The 20,000-nt window shown below is 35.0% G+C and overlaps 1 protein-coding gene across 4 annotated transcripts in view; it reads left to right on the top strand.

The window, feature by feature from the left end:
* The window catches only part of LOC106867807 (atrial natriuretic peptide receptor 1), an 865,062-nt gene that overhangs the window by 472,391 nt on the left and 372,671 nt on the right, over positions 1–20,000 (top strand). For all 4 annotated transcript variants that reach the window (XM_014912829.3, XM_089356636.1, XM_014912828.3 and 1 more), the window contains one exon: positions 15,649–15,784. In XM_014912829.3, coding sequence (XP_014768315.1) covers positions 15,649–15,784 — 136 coding nt within the window. The remainder of the gene's footprint in view (positions 1–15,648; positions 15,785–20,000) is intronic.

Below are 20,000 nucleotides of genomic sequence, written 5' to 3' on the forward strand. Positions count from 1 at the left end.
ACATAAACTCATCGAACGGCCGGCCTTTCCGTCACAGAGTTGTTTATTATCCTTAATGTTATTCATCCTAAAGAACATATTTCGGGTAAAATATTCACTTGTTCAAAAAAAAACAAAAAAAAAACAAACACTTCTATTTATTAACTTAATCGTCATGTAAATAGAAACATTAATTTATGTATCGTAGTTTTTAATATGTAAACATAACTGTCGCGTAGAAGCGCAATCATCAATGTAAATGTTACCTCAACAACTTGAATGTTTTGCATTAATTATGAATGTTGCCGTTTATTTGTTTATCAATTAAATTAATTAATTTTAGAATTTATTCTTTCAGAAATTCATTATCATTCATGGTTTACTATATCTAGTACAATATTATGTCTGTCTCTGTTGTGGTTGAGAATATCGAAGTTGTTGACCGCTTCACTTATCTCAGTAATGAAAATAGCGGCATTATCTGCAAGTTTGGAGTCTGAAAATGAATTGGACACGTTGGTGCAGTGGTGGACTCTTCGGACAAAGGTGTTTGGCGCTGCCAATATCTGTGAAAAGGGCAAAAATTTGGGTCTTTATGTCTCTGGTCCTTCCTATCAAGCTCTCTTAGGAGCCGCCAGAACTCCTTTTGTACCAATAGGTCGGATCTTGTATCCAATCAACGGCTCATCTCAGAAACTGAGATGCATCTTGTTACTTGTATGATTCGGGAGTACCAGCTAAGACTATATTGCCATGTTGCTCGATTTTCCGAGCTAAACCCTGCTTATCATGTTCTTTTCACTGAGGATCTGGCTAGGTTAACGGTTCGTGTGGGTCGACCACATGCCATATGGTCACGGCAAATGAGGTAATATCTCGTGGAAATAAGGACTCTGTTCGACGGGTCTTCCAGGAGGAAATATACCAAGAAATGGTGAATGCAGCAACGTGCTTCAAGTGTGCATGCCTCCACATCTGACCCCATCTGACTACTTTACGCGTTGAATCTAAGGAAAGAATGTACACAGAATACATTTAAAATCATTCTAAAGCATTCATAAAAGTTCATTTCCTATGAAAGGAATCATATTTCTTTTCAGAAACGTCTGACTTTCATAAAGTTTAAACTTTATCATATTTTCGTAGTTCACGTTAACAGCTGTCTTCATTTAAAATATCTTTATGTCAGCAGAAGATCCGTTGGAATGGAATATGTTAGTCTTAAAATAAAATTTAGAAATGATCAATCCAGACTAACGACTGGAACTACACATTTAGAATTCCGGTGCAGGACGGAGATCATGGAATATATTGAGTTTGGTCTGAAGCACCATGCAGATAAACCAAATATGTTCTACTCAGAATAGCTGATTAGACATCTGAAGGTATGGCTGAATATCTGTTAAGACGGCCATACAATTGCTAAAAGGTAAAATGAAGTGATGAATAGATCAATAATGAATAATATTTGCGCGTAAATTCACATACGAACATTCTGCATTGATACAAATAAAAAGTTAGAGCAAAAAGATAGAAAGAGAATAATAACAAGAAATTATCTGATGAAATAAATGCTTAATTACATTATATATATCGAAGAAGCTATTATTTAGCTTTAAAATTCACGATAATTGTTGTCAGCGGGGTCCGTTTAGCTTAATGGTAGAGTACTGAGCCGGTATCTGAGGAGTACAGGTTCGACTTCCGTAGCCGCCTGATGGCAAGCCTTTTCCCTCTTATATAGGTAAATACCCTATGGAGGCGCAATGGCCCAGTGGTTAGGGCAGCGAACTCGCGGTCATAGGATCTCGGTTTCGATTCCCAGACCGGGCGTTGTGAGCGTTTATTGTGCGTGTGTGTGTGTGTGTGTTTTGTTGGAAATTTAACCTTATTCCTTCATACTGAGTGCTTACTTGATATCTGCCTAGATATTTTTATTTTATGTATGCGTGTGTATGTGTACACGTATATTATATATGCGAGTGTGTATGTGTGTATGTATGTATGTATACTGCAATTGGAGAAAATGTAACCGAGACTTCTGGCACGTCATCTTAACTATTACAGCCTCACGCGTTGGTGGAGTTTAGTCCCAGGTCATTTTTCACAGAAGAAACGTGTGATTAAAGGAATTATATTCGTGATTTGATCATCTGTTATTGAGAAAGGGCATAGTGCTGGAGATTTCTATTTCTTGCACACCGTTTAACTATGTAGAGCTTCTCGTATACTTTTAGATCTGTTTTGAGAAAGGAATATTTCCTAGTTCTCTGATTGACCTGACGTTTTATATCGTATACATCACCCGTACGCTACTTCATGGTTTGTATTCGTCTATACTCAAAGATTATTCGAAATGAGTGACATCGTGCTTATTCCTCATAGGAACCGAATGCTAATCTTTCTCAAATTATCACCGAATTTCGCCGACACCAATCATATCTCATTGCATTATGTAGAGTTCACGTTATGTATCATTACGCCTTTATGTCAGAGAGGTGTTTTGTTCTTTATTGCTAAAAGCCCGAAAACTAACAAGGAGAATTTATGCTTAAATTCGGTTTTAAAGTTGGCTTCTAAAGTCTTCTAATTTCAAGTAACAACATCAGGAAGGAAGTTTCGTTATCTCCTTTGTTATCAATAAGGATTTACAATGTTGATTGTTTCTTAAACATTTGAAGGGATATAGAAGGATTTAGATGTGTGAGAGCGGTAGATTGTATGTTAAGTACATCGGTAAACAAAGTTCTGAGTTCATATCTTGCAGAGCTCAGTGTTTGCATCTCATGCTTTCAGGGTCGCTAAAATAAAGTGAGAGCTAGAATACAGGCGAGGTTGGTCAATAAGATCAGATTGCAACATTTTGGTCCTGATTTCGATGCAACTACATATGTATACACGTTTACATATGGATCTTTTATCCTCTACTTGCTTCACTCAGTAGACTAAAACATGGTGGGGCACCGTCTTGAAAATTTTTAATTGAACGAAACGACCCTAGTACTGTTTTTGAAGCCTGGCACTTATTCAATCGGTTTCATCCGCCGAACCGCTTGGATACGGAGACGCAAGCATATTAAACCGACTTTCAAGTGGTGGTGTTGGGGGGACAAAAGACACAAAGACACAAATGTATAAACACACACATACACTTATATATATGTACATACATACATACATACATACATATATATATATATATATATATATATATATATATATATATATATATATATATATATATATATATATAGTTTTAGGGAAAATAACCAATTTTCAAGAACTCATCTTATGATATTTACTTTACTTTATATTATACTCATTTATTGTGCTTTTAATTATTAATTTTTCTATATGTGATAGTGGATTTTCATCGATGAGTTCTTGAAAATTGGTTATTTTCCCTAAAACTATATATTTTATATATACTTTATCTATAAGGCACAATTTAATATTATTTTTTTATAAATTGATTTTAATTGAGTTTTTTACCTGTAATTTTGGATTTTGTCTCTAATATTATTATTATTATTATATATATATATATATATATATATATATATATATATATATATATATATATATATGTATATATATATATATATACATATTTCCCGTCTATCAAATTTACATGGGTGGGCTCAAAGTTTTGGGGATCAAAGAGGTGATAAAACCTATAGAATAATCTCTTGTAATACAACTATAACGATCTGGTCAAATATATATTCACCCTTTTCATCAATTGTCCATATAAAACAATGCATACATTAGTACATGTTTGAACGATTGCACGTTTAACTTCTATGAATCTAATGAAATGTCTTGGTGGAATTTGAAATCAGCGTTACAAAGTATACTTTCTATGTTTTATTTTTTAGAATTTATAGCAATCGGATTATACCTTGTCAAAATTTGAAAACAAAACTTAGAAAATAAATATTTATTGTTAATTAAATAGATGAATGATTAATGTATGTCTATATTATTTCTTCTGCTGTTTATTTGAACTGATATTACAAGTGTGATGTATCATTGATTATTCTTTTGCTAGCTTGGCGTCGGAACTTAAGATTAAAATACAAATTAAGCAATTAAAAATATCCTATACTTTGGCATATCATTAATTAATTTCTCCAAATTTCCAAAGTTATCAAATGAAAGTTTCGACAAAAATATCCACGGCAAATATAACCAAGATGCTTCTTGCTGAAATTGAGAAAAGTAATTATTGTCTAATCTTTCATAATTATCCCATTTTTCATAATTAACACGTAACAAACCAATGTTTTCAAAGTTACTGATATTTTAATTGAATACTTCCGATAAGATTTGGTTACTATCTTTAATAATTTAATTAACAACGTTTGTTTTTATTATAATTTTTTTTTAATTTTACTAACCGTAAAATCTCTAAAACTTCAGAATATCAAAACAATAAATAACTTGGCTTTTGTCTGAAAATTAATAACTTAATTTGCTTAAGAAAGAAAAAAAGAATGGTCGGTTTTTAAATTAACAAATATACTTTAACTCTAGAAATAAATCGACATACTTTTAAAATACCTTAGCACGCAATTTAACATCTACTTTCGTTTTCTTTGATGAAATATGATTTGTGTCCTGGAACGGTAAATTCCGCTGCGTTGTCAGTGTTTTTAAATTCGAGATTAATTACGATCGTAATATAATATCAGAAGCAATCTAGACACGACAATCCAGTCTTTATTTCAGCACTAGTGTACCCATTTTTTTAGATCGTTGCGTGTCCTGTGAGAAAAATCTTAGTGCTATTTCCATCATGTCGAGTAACAACCTAGAGGATCTTTCCTCAAACTCCAATTGTATTTCTTTTCTGAGGCCATACTGAGACTTTTAAAACTTCTAATTTTGTTTTGTGTGTCCCGGTCTCGTCAAAATATCCCTCTAAAAGGTACTCATATGTCCAGAATGTTATTACAACAACGCAGTATGATTCACTCTGCAAAAAGACTACCTGGTAGATTCGTTAGCACGCCGAGCAAAATGTTTAGTGGTGTTTCGTCTATCTTTCCGTTCTGAGTTCTAATTCCGCTGAAGTCTGCTTTACCTTTTATCTTATCGGAGTCGATAAAATAAGTACCAGCTGGAGACTAGCGTCGATATAATCGACTTACCCACTTCGCCGAACTTGCCGCCCTTGTGGCAAAATTTGAAGCCAATATGAAACGCACTGTTATTTTTTTCTTTTTTAATCCTATGGTAAGACTAAGTAGAATGGGTATTTAGAGTGATAAATAAACTGCCCATGGCCAAACAGTGGTTAATGTGATAGCAACATATTGATTTCATTTTCGACAACCTTGTTTCAAAATACTCAGCCACGTCTATATTAATGTAGGTCCCCACAGTAATTTGACATTAGAAATTCACCAATTTCCATATTTTATTATATTTCATGAATCAATGGCCAAATGTAATTGAGTTGTTGTCAGATTTAGAATGGTTTTCATAAAAGTGAAAAACTTTATATGGACGCGGTGGTTCTCTGGTTTTCAAATTCCCATTTATAGAACTACTACTGTCATCGAAATTCGTGTATGCCAACATATCAATAGAGAATGTTTAATTGTTTTGTTTGTGTGTGTATGAATATAGTGGGAGGAATGGGTAAATTATTTCGATTTACTTTGACATTCACTTTGTGTAGAAAGAGAACCGAGACATGAAATATCATGTTTATGTATAACATTTATAACTATATCTGAATGCACAAAACTGTACATGTGAATGCATTTGAAATTAGTGTTCCTTTTGAAGGCATTTCTTCTATATTTAGTGTATATATGTATGTGTACCTGGGTATTTGTATTCAGGAATATGTGTGTGTACTTGAATATTTCTGCATACGTCTCTACTTGTATGTTGAGTATCTCTGTATGCTTGTGTGTACTTGTTTGTCTTCGAGTTACCTGTTTCTACTTATGCACTCGTGTACTTATATCATAGTGTGTGCGTACCTGTATGTGGTGTATGTGTGTTTGCGCGTGTGTTTATGTATGCGTGCACATGTGTGTCTTTATCTGAATATTTGTTTATGCATTTTTATGTTTCTGTATGTATGCAAGGGTGTAGCAGCATATTTGTATTTGGATATATGTGTATTTGGATATATGCTTGTCTTTAAGTGTATGTGTATGTATTTTATGTGTTTAGCAATTTGGACAAACATTTTGCTTTGCATGTGTGGCATTAGCTATACATTTTAGGATGTGAAGAATTACAGTAAGAAGTCGGATGACAGGAAATATGAAAGAACCTGTTGTGAGCGGAAACAAAACATGCTCTTTAACCAAAAATAAAAATAAACATTTTAAAAACGCTCAAACATTTGGCCTTTTGCATCACTAAACAAACACTACGAAACCAACATAAAATAATATGCATATTTGAAAGAAAATTGCTTTCAGCTATGTGACATTCGTACAAATGTCAAGCGAAGAACATTGCGTAAGAAAAGATCATAAAACATCAAATTGTTGAATACTTGAAATACACTTGTGTGTGTATGTGTGTGTGTGTCTGTATATATATATATATATATATATATATATATATATATATATATATAAATATATACATAAATGTATGTATGTATATATATGTATGTATGTATGTATGTATATATATATATATATATATATATATATATATATATATATATATATATATATATATATATAATGTATGTATATATATATATATGAATATATATATATATATATATATATATATATATATATATATATATATATATATATATATATATATATATATACATACATACGTATATGCATGTATACACACATACATATATATTTATACATGAATACATATAGATGTGTGAATATTTGTGTGTCTATGTGTTTGTGTACGTGTGTGTGTGTGTGTGTGTGTGTGTGTGTGTGTGCACGTGCTAAGAATTTGGTGCAAAAGAATATACTTTTTTATACTCAAAAATATTTTAAAGTGAAAATTCGACGACTGAAACCGTTTCTTTCTTTGTATTATTTGTGAGATACGTGAGACAAGAAGGACCCAACATCTCTTTAATCTACACTCACTGCAATATGTTATCACGTCACTGCAACACAATGGAAGTTTATTTTACATATTTACCTTTCATTTTCGCTTATATTAAGTGAAATTCTGTGGAGGCGCAAAGGTTTAGCTGTTAGGGCAGCGGACTCGCTGTCGGAGGATCGCGGTTTCAATTCCATGACCGCGCGTTGTGTGTGTTTATTGAGCGAAAACACCTAAATCACAACGAGGCTCCGGCAGGGGGCTGATAATGACACCTGTTGTACTTTTTCGCCACAACTTTCTCTCACTCTTTCTGTTTCTTGAGTAACGGTGCGATGGACTGGCGTCCCGTCCAGCTGGTGGTGGGGGGGACATAAACGTCATAGAAACCGGGAAACCGGGCCCATGATCCTGGCTAGGCTTTATAAGGGCCGCATAAATAAAATAAAGGTGAAATTCTAGAATTTCAAACACATTTGGTACAGTGTGGAAGATATGGTCAAGAAGAAATTAAAAGAATAAAAACACAACGCATTTAATGTAAATAGGGGTGGGAGTGTTTATATTAGTGATCAACAAGTCAAAGCTAAAAATAAAAAATACTACAAAGAACCTAGTGTAAATGGAGGTGAGTGTTTATGGCATTAAATTGAACGGCTTAAGCGTTTGATGATTGGCTAGATTTCGTGGCTGCCTACACCCATTCACACGCACAGACAGACACTCAAAAACAAACATGTATACGTGTGCGCGCAAGCCTGTATACATTCACGCGTACATGCACCCACCGACACGAATGCACACACACATATACACATGCATGCATATCGACAGGCATCGGCCAACCTGTCAATAAGTACACACATTCACTAACCCACGTACGCACTCGCTCTACACTGCTTATGTACACATACACATCCCTATATATTTACACGCACACCGACCGCCCCTTACACACACGCATAGGTACAGTCGTGCGCGTGCACGTGCACGCATATACACATACATATACACGTGCCTATTGGCAGGATGACCGATGGCTGCCCGATATGTATATATATATATATATATATATATATATATATATATATGTATGTGTGTGTGTGTGTGTGTGTGTGTGTGTGTGTGTATGTCTCTGTACATCTGTGTAGGTGGGCGCATGTGTGTGTGAATGTATACAGGCGTGCGCGCATACGTATACACATGTATGTATGTGAGTGTCTGTCTGTGCGTGTGAGTAGGTGTAGAGAGCCACAAAGTCTAAAGACTGGAATCTGACCATGGTGTTGTGCTCTAGCTAAAAGCGTAACTTTTAAATTTAATTTTTTGGCAACGAATTGTTGACCACAAATATAAACACCCCACCCCTCTTTTAATTGTTTCAGTCATTTGACTGCGGACATGCTGGAGCACTGCCTTTAGTCGAGCAAATCGACCCCAGGACTTATTCTTTGTAAGCCTAGTACTTATTCTATCGGCCCCTTTTCCCGAACCGCTAGCTTACGGGGACGTAAACACACCAGCATCGGTTGTCAAGAGATGTTGGGGGGACAAACACAGACACACAAACATATACACACATACATATATATATATATATATATATACATATATATATATATATATATATATATATATATATATATATATATATATATAATAATTTTCCCAGAGGATGTAGCAACCGTTACCAATATAGCATAAGAACTTACCTTAGGAGATCATTAATTAGATAATTAATTGGATAAGTTTGGCACAGAAATGTTAACATAGAGTGGTGAATAAATCGATATATCGAATTTGAAGTCTCTGTCGCTTTTGAATATGAAAATTTAAAAGTTTAAAAACCTTATGATATATATATATATATATATATATATATATATATATATATATATATATATATATATATACATATACACATATATACGACGGGCTTCTTTCAGTTTCCGTCTACCAAATCCACTCACAAGGCTTTGGTCGGCCCGAGGCTATAGTAGAAGACACTTGCCGAAGGTGCCACGCAATGGGACTGAACCCGGAATTATGTGGTTCGTAAGCAAGCACTTCCCACACAGCCACTCCTCTGTTTTTACTTTTATTTTCTTCCTTATCACATCTTCCTCACTTTACCAAGTGTGTACCAACTGCTAGAATCCCACCAACAGCATATACATTAAAATGAAAATGAAATGTATAACTGAGTTCCACATAGTACTGAATATTTTAACGTAACAAACACTATTTAGGGCCAGGATGAATTTAAATGTATCACATTCTGATGATCACTTAGCAGACCAAACTTCGAAGTCACTTTCAATACTTTTTACAGAATAATCAATACAAAAATTATTGATTAATCCTTTATTTTTATATTAAATTGCTTTTACTATAAATTTACATAAAAACTGTGAGTGCGGGTGTGTGTACGCGTGCGTACGTGTGTATGTGTTTGTGTGTGTGAATGTGTGTGTGCGTGTGTATATCCGTGAGGTGGGGGTGGGCTTTTGCGTGCGTGCGTTTTAACATCTGGTGGTGCCTTCTGCTTTTGCATAAGTGCTGCTATACTTATGGAGATGCTGCCTGCTTATACATATAAGTTATCTTAATCCTATTTAGGATTAATATAAAGCATATACGCAGTTCCATTCCTGAAAAATGACATTTCCTTTGCTGAACTTTAGCAAGAGAAATGAAAATTATAGCATCACAACATCCAGATGTCATATGTATATTAGAGTAACAAACGTACATTTGTATATAACCCTAAGAAACTATAAACGTTTCACATCCCACATTTGAAAACGTGTATTGCTGAACATAGTAACTGAAACTCTGCTGCAATTTTGAACTCCCGAAGACATCGGAGATCATTTATATTTGAAGTCATTGCGTACCTACAATATCCAATGTACCTTTTCCTCCATTTGATGAGCTACGATTTTAGAAAGAAATGATTACTCTTTCTAGCGGATGGAGGGACAACCATGAGGTTTCCTCGTTGTGTTGAAATCATTTAGTTACTTATCCTTCCCGCCATTGTTCAGTCCCACCAATGACTACTTTCACTGTCAAACTTCCAACGTCTGTAAAATAGGGAATAGTTATATACGGAGATTCATTTGAGTATTTTCTATCTTACCCTTCTCCAAAATGTGTCACCTTTTCACGTTATTATTCTTATTGGAAACCAATGAACTGGAACTACTAAACTTTCACTTGAATTCCTAGACTTTCAAAGCATTCTGACTGGGAAGCCTAATATTGTTCTTGCAACTGATAAATCGCAATTCCTTATTAAGATTTCGTTGTAATTTCTATCACTGTTCGACAAAGAGGCATAAAAGTATTTGCTTAGTCGATAGGAACCTGACAAATGATCTGAAAGTCTACAAATTCTTTGCTTTGTTTTTTTTTATGTGTCGTTTTATTATCTGAGCATGTGTGTTTGTATGTATACATGTAAATTTGTGTGAGAATATATGTGAATATATGTGTGAATATATGTTCGTGAATATATATGTGAGTGGACATATGTGTATCTGTGAGTGCGGGTGGGTGCAGGTGACCATGAAAATGTTCCCATAAGATAAGGAATTAGGCCAATACTCTTGTATTTTCTTTTGATACGCTTTCAATAATGATTTTCCCTTTAATAATTTCTGTGGTATAATAAAAGACGCTACTAAAAAGATGGTTTCGCTTTAATGCACAACTGTTATGAGTTGTTTTTATTCCACGCCATTGCAGTTCTATGTCTCTTTATTCCAATAACTTATTTCTGTTGAAATCACTTATGAATATCTTTGCATTTTTCGATTTGTTTTCTTCTTTTCGTGTCATACTTCTATCGACAAAGAACCAATACCGTTTTCGTTTTTACTTTCCCAAATGTTTATCCAAAATATCTTCAATAGATAACAAATGTCAAATGAAATTGAAGCTATGACCGACCATAAAAATATAAGTTGAGAACGACTGTAATGACGACAATAAAAACGTTGTGTCTTTTCATTTATATGTTGGCGATGTGCTCTGTTGTCGGATTTTCTCTATTCAGTAATTTGTATTGCCAAGAATTCAGTGTATTCTATTGCTCATTGGTTAATATATTTATAAATAGCGTATCTGTCTTTCAATAGGATATCTATATTTTCTATTGCCTACTTTTATCTTCTCTCCGCACTATCTATCTATCTATCTATCTATCTATCTATCTATCTATCTATCTATCTATCTTTCAAATTATGTATATTTATATAAAGTATGAGCGTGCATCTGTATACATACACACACACACGCACCCACACACACACGCACACACACACACATACATATATGCAGTGGCCTTCATTGTATATCCTTACTTTAAGATAATTTTTCTCCATCTTTCCTAATTGCTTTCTTTTTCTCCTAACCTGTGTCACTCACGCACACGCACACTCTCTTACTCTCACACACACACTCTCTCTCCCTATCTCTCTCTCCCCCTCTCTCTCTCCCCCTCTCTCTCCCCCTCTCTCTCTCTCCCCCTCTCTCCCCCCTCTCTCTCTCCCCCCCCCCTCTCTCTCTTTCCCTCTCTCTCTCTCTTTCCCCCTCTCTCTCTCTCTCCCTCTCTCTCAACTCACCTCTATCTTCCTAATATATGATGTGAATATTGAAAAATCATTCCACCTATATTACAAAGGCTCGATGATCGAATATAGGCGAAATGTTTTCACTAGTACAATTAATGTTAAGTCGTCGAAATTGGCAGAAGCAGCGTCTGAAAAATATCTCTCTGCATTTCTTCTTGTTCTTTCCCATCTAATTTCAAATCTCACCCAGATCAACTTCGCCTTGTGTTCTTTTGGGGTCGTTAAAATAAAGCAGCAATCCAGTACCGGGTGCGATAATATCAACTAACGCACCAAACTTACTGAACTTCTGTCTCGATTAGAAACAATCATTCCCATTAATATTGGTAGCTTTTAATTGAATTCTGTTCAATGAATTGTAAGAGAAGTGTTGAAGTATTTATGTTATATTCATTGATCAGTTTCCATAAATTATCAATCAGTATTTTGTTCAAATTTTTCGAGGGATGTGTTAGCAATACGTCTCAGACAAAACGAAGTTACGACAATTTATGTTGAGTTGGTTAACAACATGTGTCAGTTAAAAGTAAGTTACAACGTAATTTGCAATGAATGCAGGAGCAATAGGTTTTAACTGGAACTTATGACATGATGTAAAATGATTATGGTAGTAGATGAGTATAAGGAAGTTTCATTGACTTTTTAATTCATTCCATTTATTTTATGTCACATTGTTGATAAGTACATGTGTACCACTACATCTCGTTATATCATTTATAAAAATCAGAGATTTTGCCATGTATACACTCATCACACTTGGAATAATACTCTTTTACTCTTTTACTCTTTTACTTGTTTCAGTCCTTCGACTGTGGCCATGCTGGAGCACCGCCTTTAGTCGAGCAAATCGACCCCAGGGCTTATTCTTTGGAAGCCTAGTACTTATTCTTTCGGTCTCTTTTGCCGAACCGCTATGTTACGGGGACGTAAACACACCAGCATCGGTTGTCAAGCGATGTTCGGGGGACAAACACAGACATACAAACACATACACACATACATATATATATATACATATATACGACAGGCTTCTTTCAGTTTCCGTCTACCAAATCCACTCACAAGGCATTGGTCGGCCCGAGGCTATAGTAGAAGGCACTTGCCCAAGATGCCACGCAGTGGGACTGAACCCGGGACCATGTGGTTTGTAAGCAAGCTACTTACCACACAGCCACTCCTACGCCTATATGGTCAAATATTATTCAAGTCACACCTACAATCAATATCAAAATGCAGACTCATATTGGTACAAATCTAGATGACCCTAATGACCCTAACGATGGCGAATATGTAAATCAGAAACCTATACGTTTGATTAACCTGTGTAACACGATTTTTGTTCTAGGGTAGCGATTGCTATTTCTTATTTGCTTACTCCTAGAAAGTATGAAAAATAGCTAATATTTCCTTCAAAATTTGCTTTTGTTACATTTATTCAATCCCAAAGAATCCCTCTCAATACATGACTATGATGCTCCTCCACTACTCAAACTCATGATGAGAGATGCACATATTGTCAGCCACTTAGGGACATGCTCATGTGATTAAGGTCAAGCAACTGGTATCAGATCTGTACTATTGAGCAGAATATTTGCAATAACAATATTTCTGCTTCATCACCTCAATGCTGAATCAGTCTGAAATATAATGTAATACAGGTCACTTTCAAGACAATAATATCTGGGTCTGAAAAGCAAAGCTTGAAGGGAATAAGTCATTTCCTTTGATTTCTAGATAGAGGCAAATATGAAATAACACTTACTGACCAAAGACAAAAAAAAAGTTACACAGTGTTATAGCTCTCCTCGAACAAGACAGACCAGGTGCTAAAAGCAAAGGTAAAATATGATCTTTCCTGTTAATCAGCTGCATTTGCAATTACTCGAGATGACGTAAATGAGATTACTGGGCATTTTAATCTATGCAGAATCAGACGTAAGCTCCTGTTTGTGTGAACTGTGCATCGCTTTCTTCGTTCACAGCCAAATCCAGATTCACTCCATTTCAATATTTTTTGGGTAGCTTAAAGCAAAGAGACAGCCTACAACTTGTGAATATTGAACATTCTGTTTTATTATAAGTTAATGCACTTTTTATTATAGTTATTTCAGTTGTTATAAATATATTTAAAGCTTGACACATCAAAAAGCTATAATCATGCGATGAAAAAAAAGAAACAATTTAATTTTTTTGGCAGATACAAAACACAACTTCAAACATGCTTTTATAGTATTGTGGCTTCATCAGCTAAACACAGGCCTCACTTTACATGTAAAATTATCAAATATATATACAATTTTACACACTTGTTGGCACAGAAATTTAGAATTGATTGCAGAATTCATAAGTCCTTCGACTGTTCAATCAGTATCTAATGCCATTTCGTTACCCAAACATGCATTATGAAATGAGAATCCCAGACAGTATCAAAATCATATTCTAACATATATTCTCTCCTTTAAATTTATATATATATATATATATAATTATTGTAATTATAGAGAATGTTATGCAGAAGTTGTTTAATTATTTATTTTGAATACTTAAGCAATTTGAGACAAGAATTACAGGAGAGAGTGTTTAAAATTATTGCAGGAAACAATTATCATGACAATGTGTCGAATTTGTGTATTAATGATTTAGCATAGAGGCAAAGAGTTTAAAATCTGTCAGCATTAAATCAGACACAGATTGTATTGAACAGAACATATTATAGTTGATAGCAAATAAATTGGTGATTAAATTACACCATATAATGTTTATTAAATTGTTGTTCCAATAGATAATTTACGAATTGATTTTGTACAGATTTACATGAAATTTAACTCACACATTCCACTAGTTAGTGAACGACCCCCTATACGGTTATTCTACCTCCAGTAACTAACAGCCAGACACCCATCATGTCAAACCCTAATGTCTTACAATGTGAAAGAAAATAACATATGCTGTACATTATTTACATTTGACAGATATTTGTCTTCATCTTGTTTGTTGTTAACACAACGTTTCGGCTAATATACCCTCTAGCTTTCATCAGGTGGCTTGGGGGAAATTTCGAACCTGGGTTCCCTTTCGTAAGGTATTTTTCGATATTATTATTATTATTATTATTATTATTATTATTATTATTATTATTATTATTATTATTATTATTATCATCGTCATCATCATCATCATTATTATTATTATTATTATTATTATTATTATTATTATTATTATTATCGGACTCGGAATCTTGGGGTCAGTAGCCCGCGCTCTTAACCCCAAGATTTCGAGTTCGATTCCAGGCAGTGACCCATATGAGTTATTTCTTTACTACCCACAAGGGGCTACACACAGAGGGGACAAACAAAGACAAACCAACGGATTAAGTCGATTATATCGACCCCAATGTGTAACTGGTACTTATTTAATCGACCCCGAAAGGATGAAAGGCAAAGTCGACCTCGGCGGAATTTGAACTCAGAACGTAGCGGCAGACGAAATACCGCTAAACATTTCGCCCGGCGTGCTAAAGTTTCTGCCAGCTCGCCGCCATATGAGTGAACCAGTGTGCATGTCAGTGTGTGTGTGAGTGTGAGTGTGAGTGTGAGTGTGAGTGGGTGTGTCAATGTCAGTGCGTGTGCATTATTTCACTTAATTTCTTCTAATATCGTTTGCCACATACGTATAGTATTTGGATAATCTATCAAATCTATCGAGGTTGATATTGTCCTTCATCCTTTCGGAGTCGATAAAATAAGTAACAGTTGAATACTGGGGCTCGATGTAATCGACTTACCCGCTCCTCCGAAACTGTTGGCGTTGTGCCAAAATTTGAAATCATTATTTGGATAATCTTATGCATGTCTCTGACGTGACGCTGACAATAAACAGCAATAGTATTTATTAATTTTCACAAAGATAAAATAAAAATTCTGTATTTATTAATTTCAAAAGGCGAATACTTATTTTTTTCTATTTTCTTTAGGTAAACAGCTTTGTTGGAGCATTCCACGACGCGGTGATACTTTATGCTAAAGCTTTAAACGAAACTTTGGAAGCCAATGGATCGATCAGTGACGGAAAGGCTATTACAGAGCGCATGTGGAATCGAACATTCGAAGGTAAATAAGACTTACACTATATCTCAAATTGTGTTTAATTGTTAGTGTTAGTGTCATTGTTCTTGTCGTTGTCGTTGCTGTTGTTCCAGGTCAGCTTTGGTCAACGGGAATGATAGTTAAAACAGCACTCCTCAAGAAGACCGAATCTTTTATACACATCATTTCACTTGAACCAAATTAGCTGATATGTCACTTTTAAAGACAACATAGTGTGTCAAGAAAGAATTCGTTACTATTTATTAAATTACGACCGACCATGTAGAAATGTTCATCTAAGCTTGATGTACATAACTGATTCTTTTAATTCAAGCCAATCTAATAAAAGGCGTTTGTAGATTTTCAAGAGAAAGAAATTTGTACGGTTCATTATTTCATTGAGAACTGGTATCATATAAACTGATACCATATAAAGTTTTAACCAATATTGTATAAGAAACTTTTTTTAATTTCCTGAAGTCAAACATTTGGTAGGACTTATATAAGTGTTTCAAAACGTTATTTCCAAGCATCCTTAATACATAAACTGTAGTTGGTAATTAATTCTAAACCATTTTTCTGGATTATCGTATTTTGGAATCGTACTATTTAGTTGCTTTTTAACAGTGGAGTAGATTGAAATCTTCAAATTTACGTCATCATGCCGATTGCCTTTGCTGAATCTCATTGTCCTCGTATTTTCACATTTGGATAAATCAATAAAAGCTACAAAGAATAATACAGGCATCCAGAAAATCTGATGCCATACACGCAATAGTCAGTAATTGGGGAAAATGTTGTGGTTGTCATAACTCCTAAAAATACAAGACAAACTTAGGGGTTGCTGTTTTGTAAGAAGCTTGCTTCCCAACTACATGGCTCCGGGTTCAGCCCCACCACCCACCCTACGTGGCATCTTTCGCAGGTGTCTTCTACTATAGCCTCGGGCCGACCAAAGCCTTCTGAGTGGATTTAGTTGACAGAAACTCAAAGAAGCTCGTTATATATATGTATATATATGTCAATGTGCGTCTGTTTTTTGTCTGCATTTGTACCTACCACCACCAACAACAACAACAACAACAACCGGAGCTGATATGTTTATGTCAGCTTAGCGGTTCGGCAAAAGGAACCGATAGAATAAATACCAGACTTTAACAAAAAAATAAGTATTGGGACCAATAGATTCGACGAAGATTTCTTCAAGGCGGTGCCCCGCAGTCTGATGACTGAGACAAGTTAGAAAAAATTATTCTAGCCGCGCCAAAGATGTCTGGTGCTCATTTTAGGTCAGTTGATTTGATTTATATTTATAGTTCGTATTTGCCGTACGTACTCTCTGTTCCGTTCTTCTCTAATTGGCTTGTATTGTCTAACAGAGTCAGAGTTTAATGAATTCAAAGAGGAGAATGTATCAGTCCATGACCGCAGAACAGAGACAACACAGATATACAAACTGTATAATCGGGTGAGAGTGATAGAAGTATCAGCAGTAAGATATTTGCAACATTGACAAGGGATGGGCGTGACTATGTAGTTTGGATAAAATATGCGTTCTTTTTGACTTTGGACGCATCTGTTTTTCTGTAATTTTGTCGTCGGTGTGTGTCATTTGTCCCCATATGAGGCCATGTGAGTTGACTTGCATAATTTACAATGAATGATTTTATATGAAGATTTTCGTTTGAGGTCTTCGAGTGACTCTTCGCGGCTTAGTGAGAAATCAATAATACAAAAATGTTGAAATCTCACCACTCACAAACCGCCATTCAATACTAGAACTTACACAACTGAATATTATCTCCATCCTTACATCTACTTAAAATATTTATTTACCATTGAAAGAATGTTTACTTTTTTTTCTTTTTAGCTGTTATCTTTTTTTATAGTTGATGCAAAAATTCTATATTTTAGAGACGAGGAAAATAGAGATTAGATTTGTGTTAACTTTTTGAAAATCAATACAATCGTACGTGTAATGAAATCACTTACTTCCAGAATTGAAACTACGACTCAGTCTAGAACTGCTGGTAATTTACATCTTACGCCCACGTTAATCTTGCTATTTGTCACTCGTAAGACATAAAAAATTAGTCATGAATCTCATCATTTTCCTATCCACGTCACATTGAACGAGGTAGTAAAAATGTTAACGACAGACCACAGTTTTTTTCAGTCTTATTTCACATCCACGCGCACACACACAAATGCACATGCACACACACTCACACACATACGTACACATACACACACATGCACACAGACACATAAAAAACATATATCCATGTACATAATGCATAGAGACAAAATTAAAGTTATTCCACACACTGCAATATCGTGTTTGTTTCAGTTTGAATTCGATATAGACACCTCCATTCACACTTTATCTAGCTATTAATTACTAATATCTCATAGTGGAGGTGCAATGGCGCAGTGGTTAGGGCAGTTGACTCGCGGTCATAGGATCGCGGTTTCGATTTCCAGACCGGGCGTTGGGAGTGTTTATTGAGCGAAAAACACCTAAAAGCTCCACGAGGCTCCGGCAGGGGATTGTGGCGAACCCTGCTGTACTCTTCCACCACAACATTTTCTCACTCTTACTTCCTGTTTCTGTTGTGCCTGGTATTCAAAGGGTCAGCCTTGTCACACTGTGCCACGCTGAATATCCCCGAGAACTACATTAAGGGTACACGTGTCTGTGGTGTGTTCAGCCACTTGCGCGTTAATTTCACGAGCAGGCTGTTCTGTTGATCGGATCAACTGGAACCCTCGACGTCGTAAGCGACGGAGTGCCAACAACAACAACAACAATATCTAATTGTGAAGGCAGTGAGGACGTTGCACTCACAAGACCGCAAGATCGCAGTTTCGAATCCCGGACAGAAATGTACATCGTGTGATTAAACAAAAATTTCATTTTACTTCACTCTGAGATCACTTCGACATCTGACGCATGGTACACTGTGCACTTGCGCAAGCAATGTCTATCTTATGAAGAGAGTGAGCCTGTATACAGCACAAACATATGATCACTGTAAACACTGCCGTCTACGAAAAGAGAGATCATGAATATCAAATAGATCAGAAGAAAAGGAAATAATAAATGTGACTTTCAGGAATTTTTCCTTTGCAAAAGTTGTATAGATGAAGTATAATATATTCAAAAAGAGATCTTATATCTTCTAGTCTCCGAGTGTTTTGAAAATGAAATCGGTCTTGTTTTCAACTTGAATGCGATATTCAAGTTATTGTTGCTTATATTGTGATATTCAAGTTATTGTTATTTATAATGTGATATTCAAGTTATTATTGTTCATAATGTGATATTCAAGTTATTGTTGTTTATTCCTAAGTCAGCCGATGTCTGACAGATCTATAACCACATCACGTCCCAATTGTGGACATGATGCCTGATATTTTAGATTTAATAAATGTCAGGTTTTCTACTCCTTCGAGCTTTAAGACGGAGTTTGTTGCTCTAACAGGTCAACCGCTGTCATTGAGGCCCGTTCATTTGGGTTGTAAAGACAGGGCATCGTTGTAGTTGATGTTTCTGTTGAGGATATTCCTTTGATCACACATACATTCTCATATACACAACAGACAGACTATATGAGCGCATGTGTATGTATGTGTGCATGTATATATTAGTACATATATGTGCGTGTGTTTATCTCTATCAAAATATCTCTATCTAACTCAATCTGTCTGTCTGTCTATCCAGTTATTTGTGTGTGTGTGTGTGTGTATTTGTGTGTGTGTGTGTGTGTTTACTTGTACATATAGCTCACTAAACACTTCAACGAACAACACATCAACATATTATTAATGTTTCCAGGTTGGTCTGACCTTAGCTGAACTTAATCATATTGTCATCATTATTTTTCTTTTTGCCTCATCATTCAGAGTTTAATATGTTAGTGCATAATTAAATGGTCATCACAAACTTACTGACAAAAGTAGATTCTGCGATCCGGTTTCCAATCTTCGTTAAAGACAGCTTTCTTCTTAAATAATGAACTACTGCTGACAGCATTTGATACATTTTAGTTTTAGTTATTAATTTTTATACATGTATGCAACTTCTTTGCCAATACAGATTAGTTATCTTCTACTCTGGTATCACAAACCTATATTATGACTTGAAGGACATTAGAAATGTATGCAGTTTAGGTCATCCTACAGTCATTGGCATTATAAATCAAGTGGAAGTTGAAAACTTCAGGAGTTTAGTACATGC

Source organism: Octopus bimaculoides, chromosome 8 (genome assembly GCF_046866305.1).
Source record: "Octopus bimaculoides isolate indiv1 chromosome 8, ASM4686630v1, whole genome shotgun sequence".
NCBI lineage: Eukaryota > Metazoa > Mollusca > Cephalopoda > Octopoda > Octopodidae > Octopus > Octopus bimaculoides.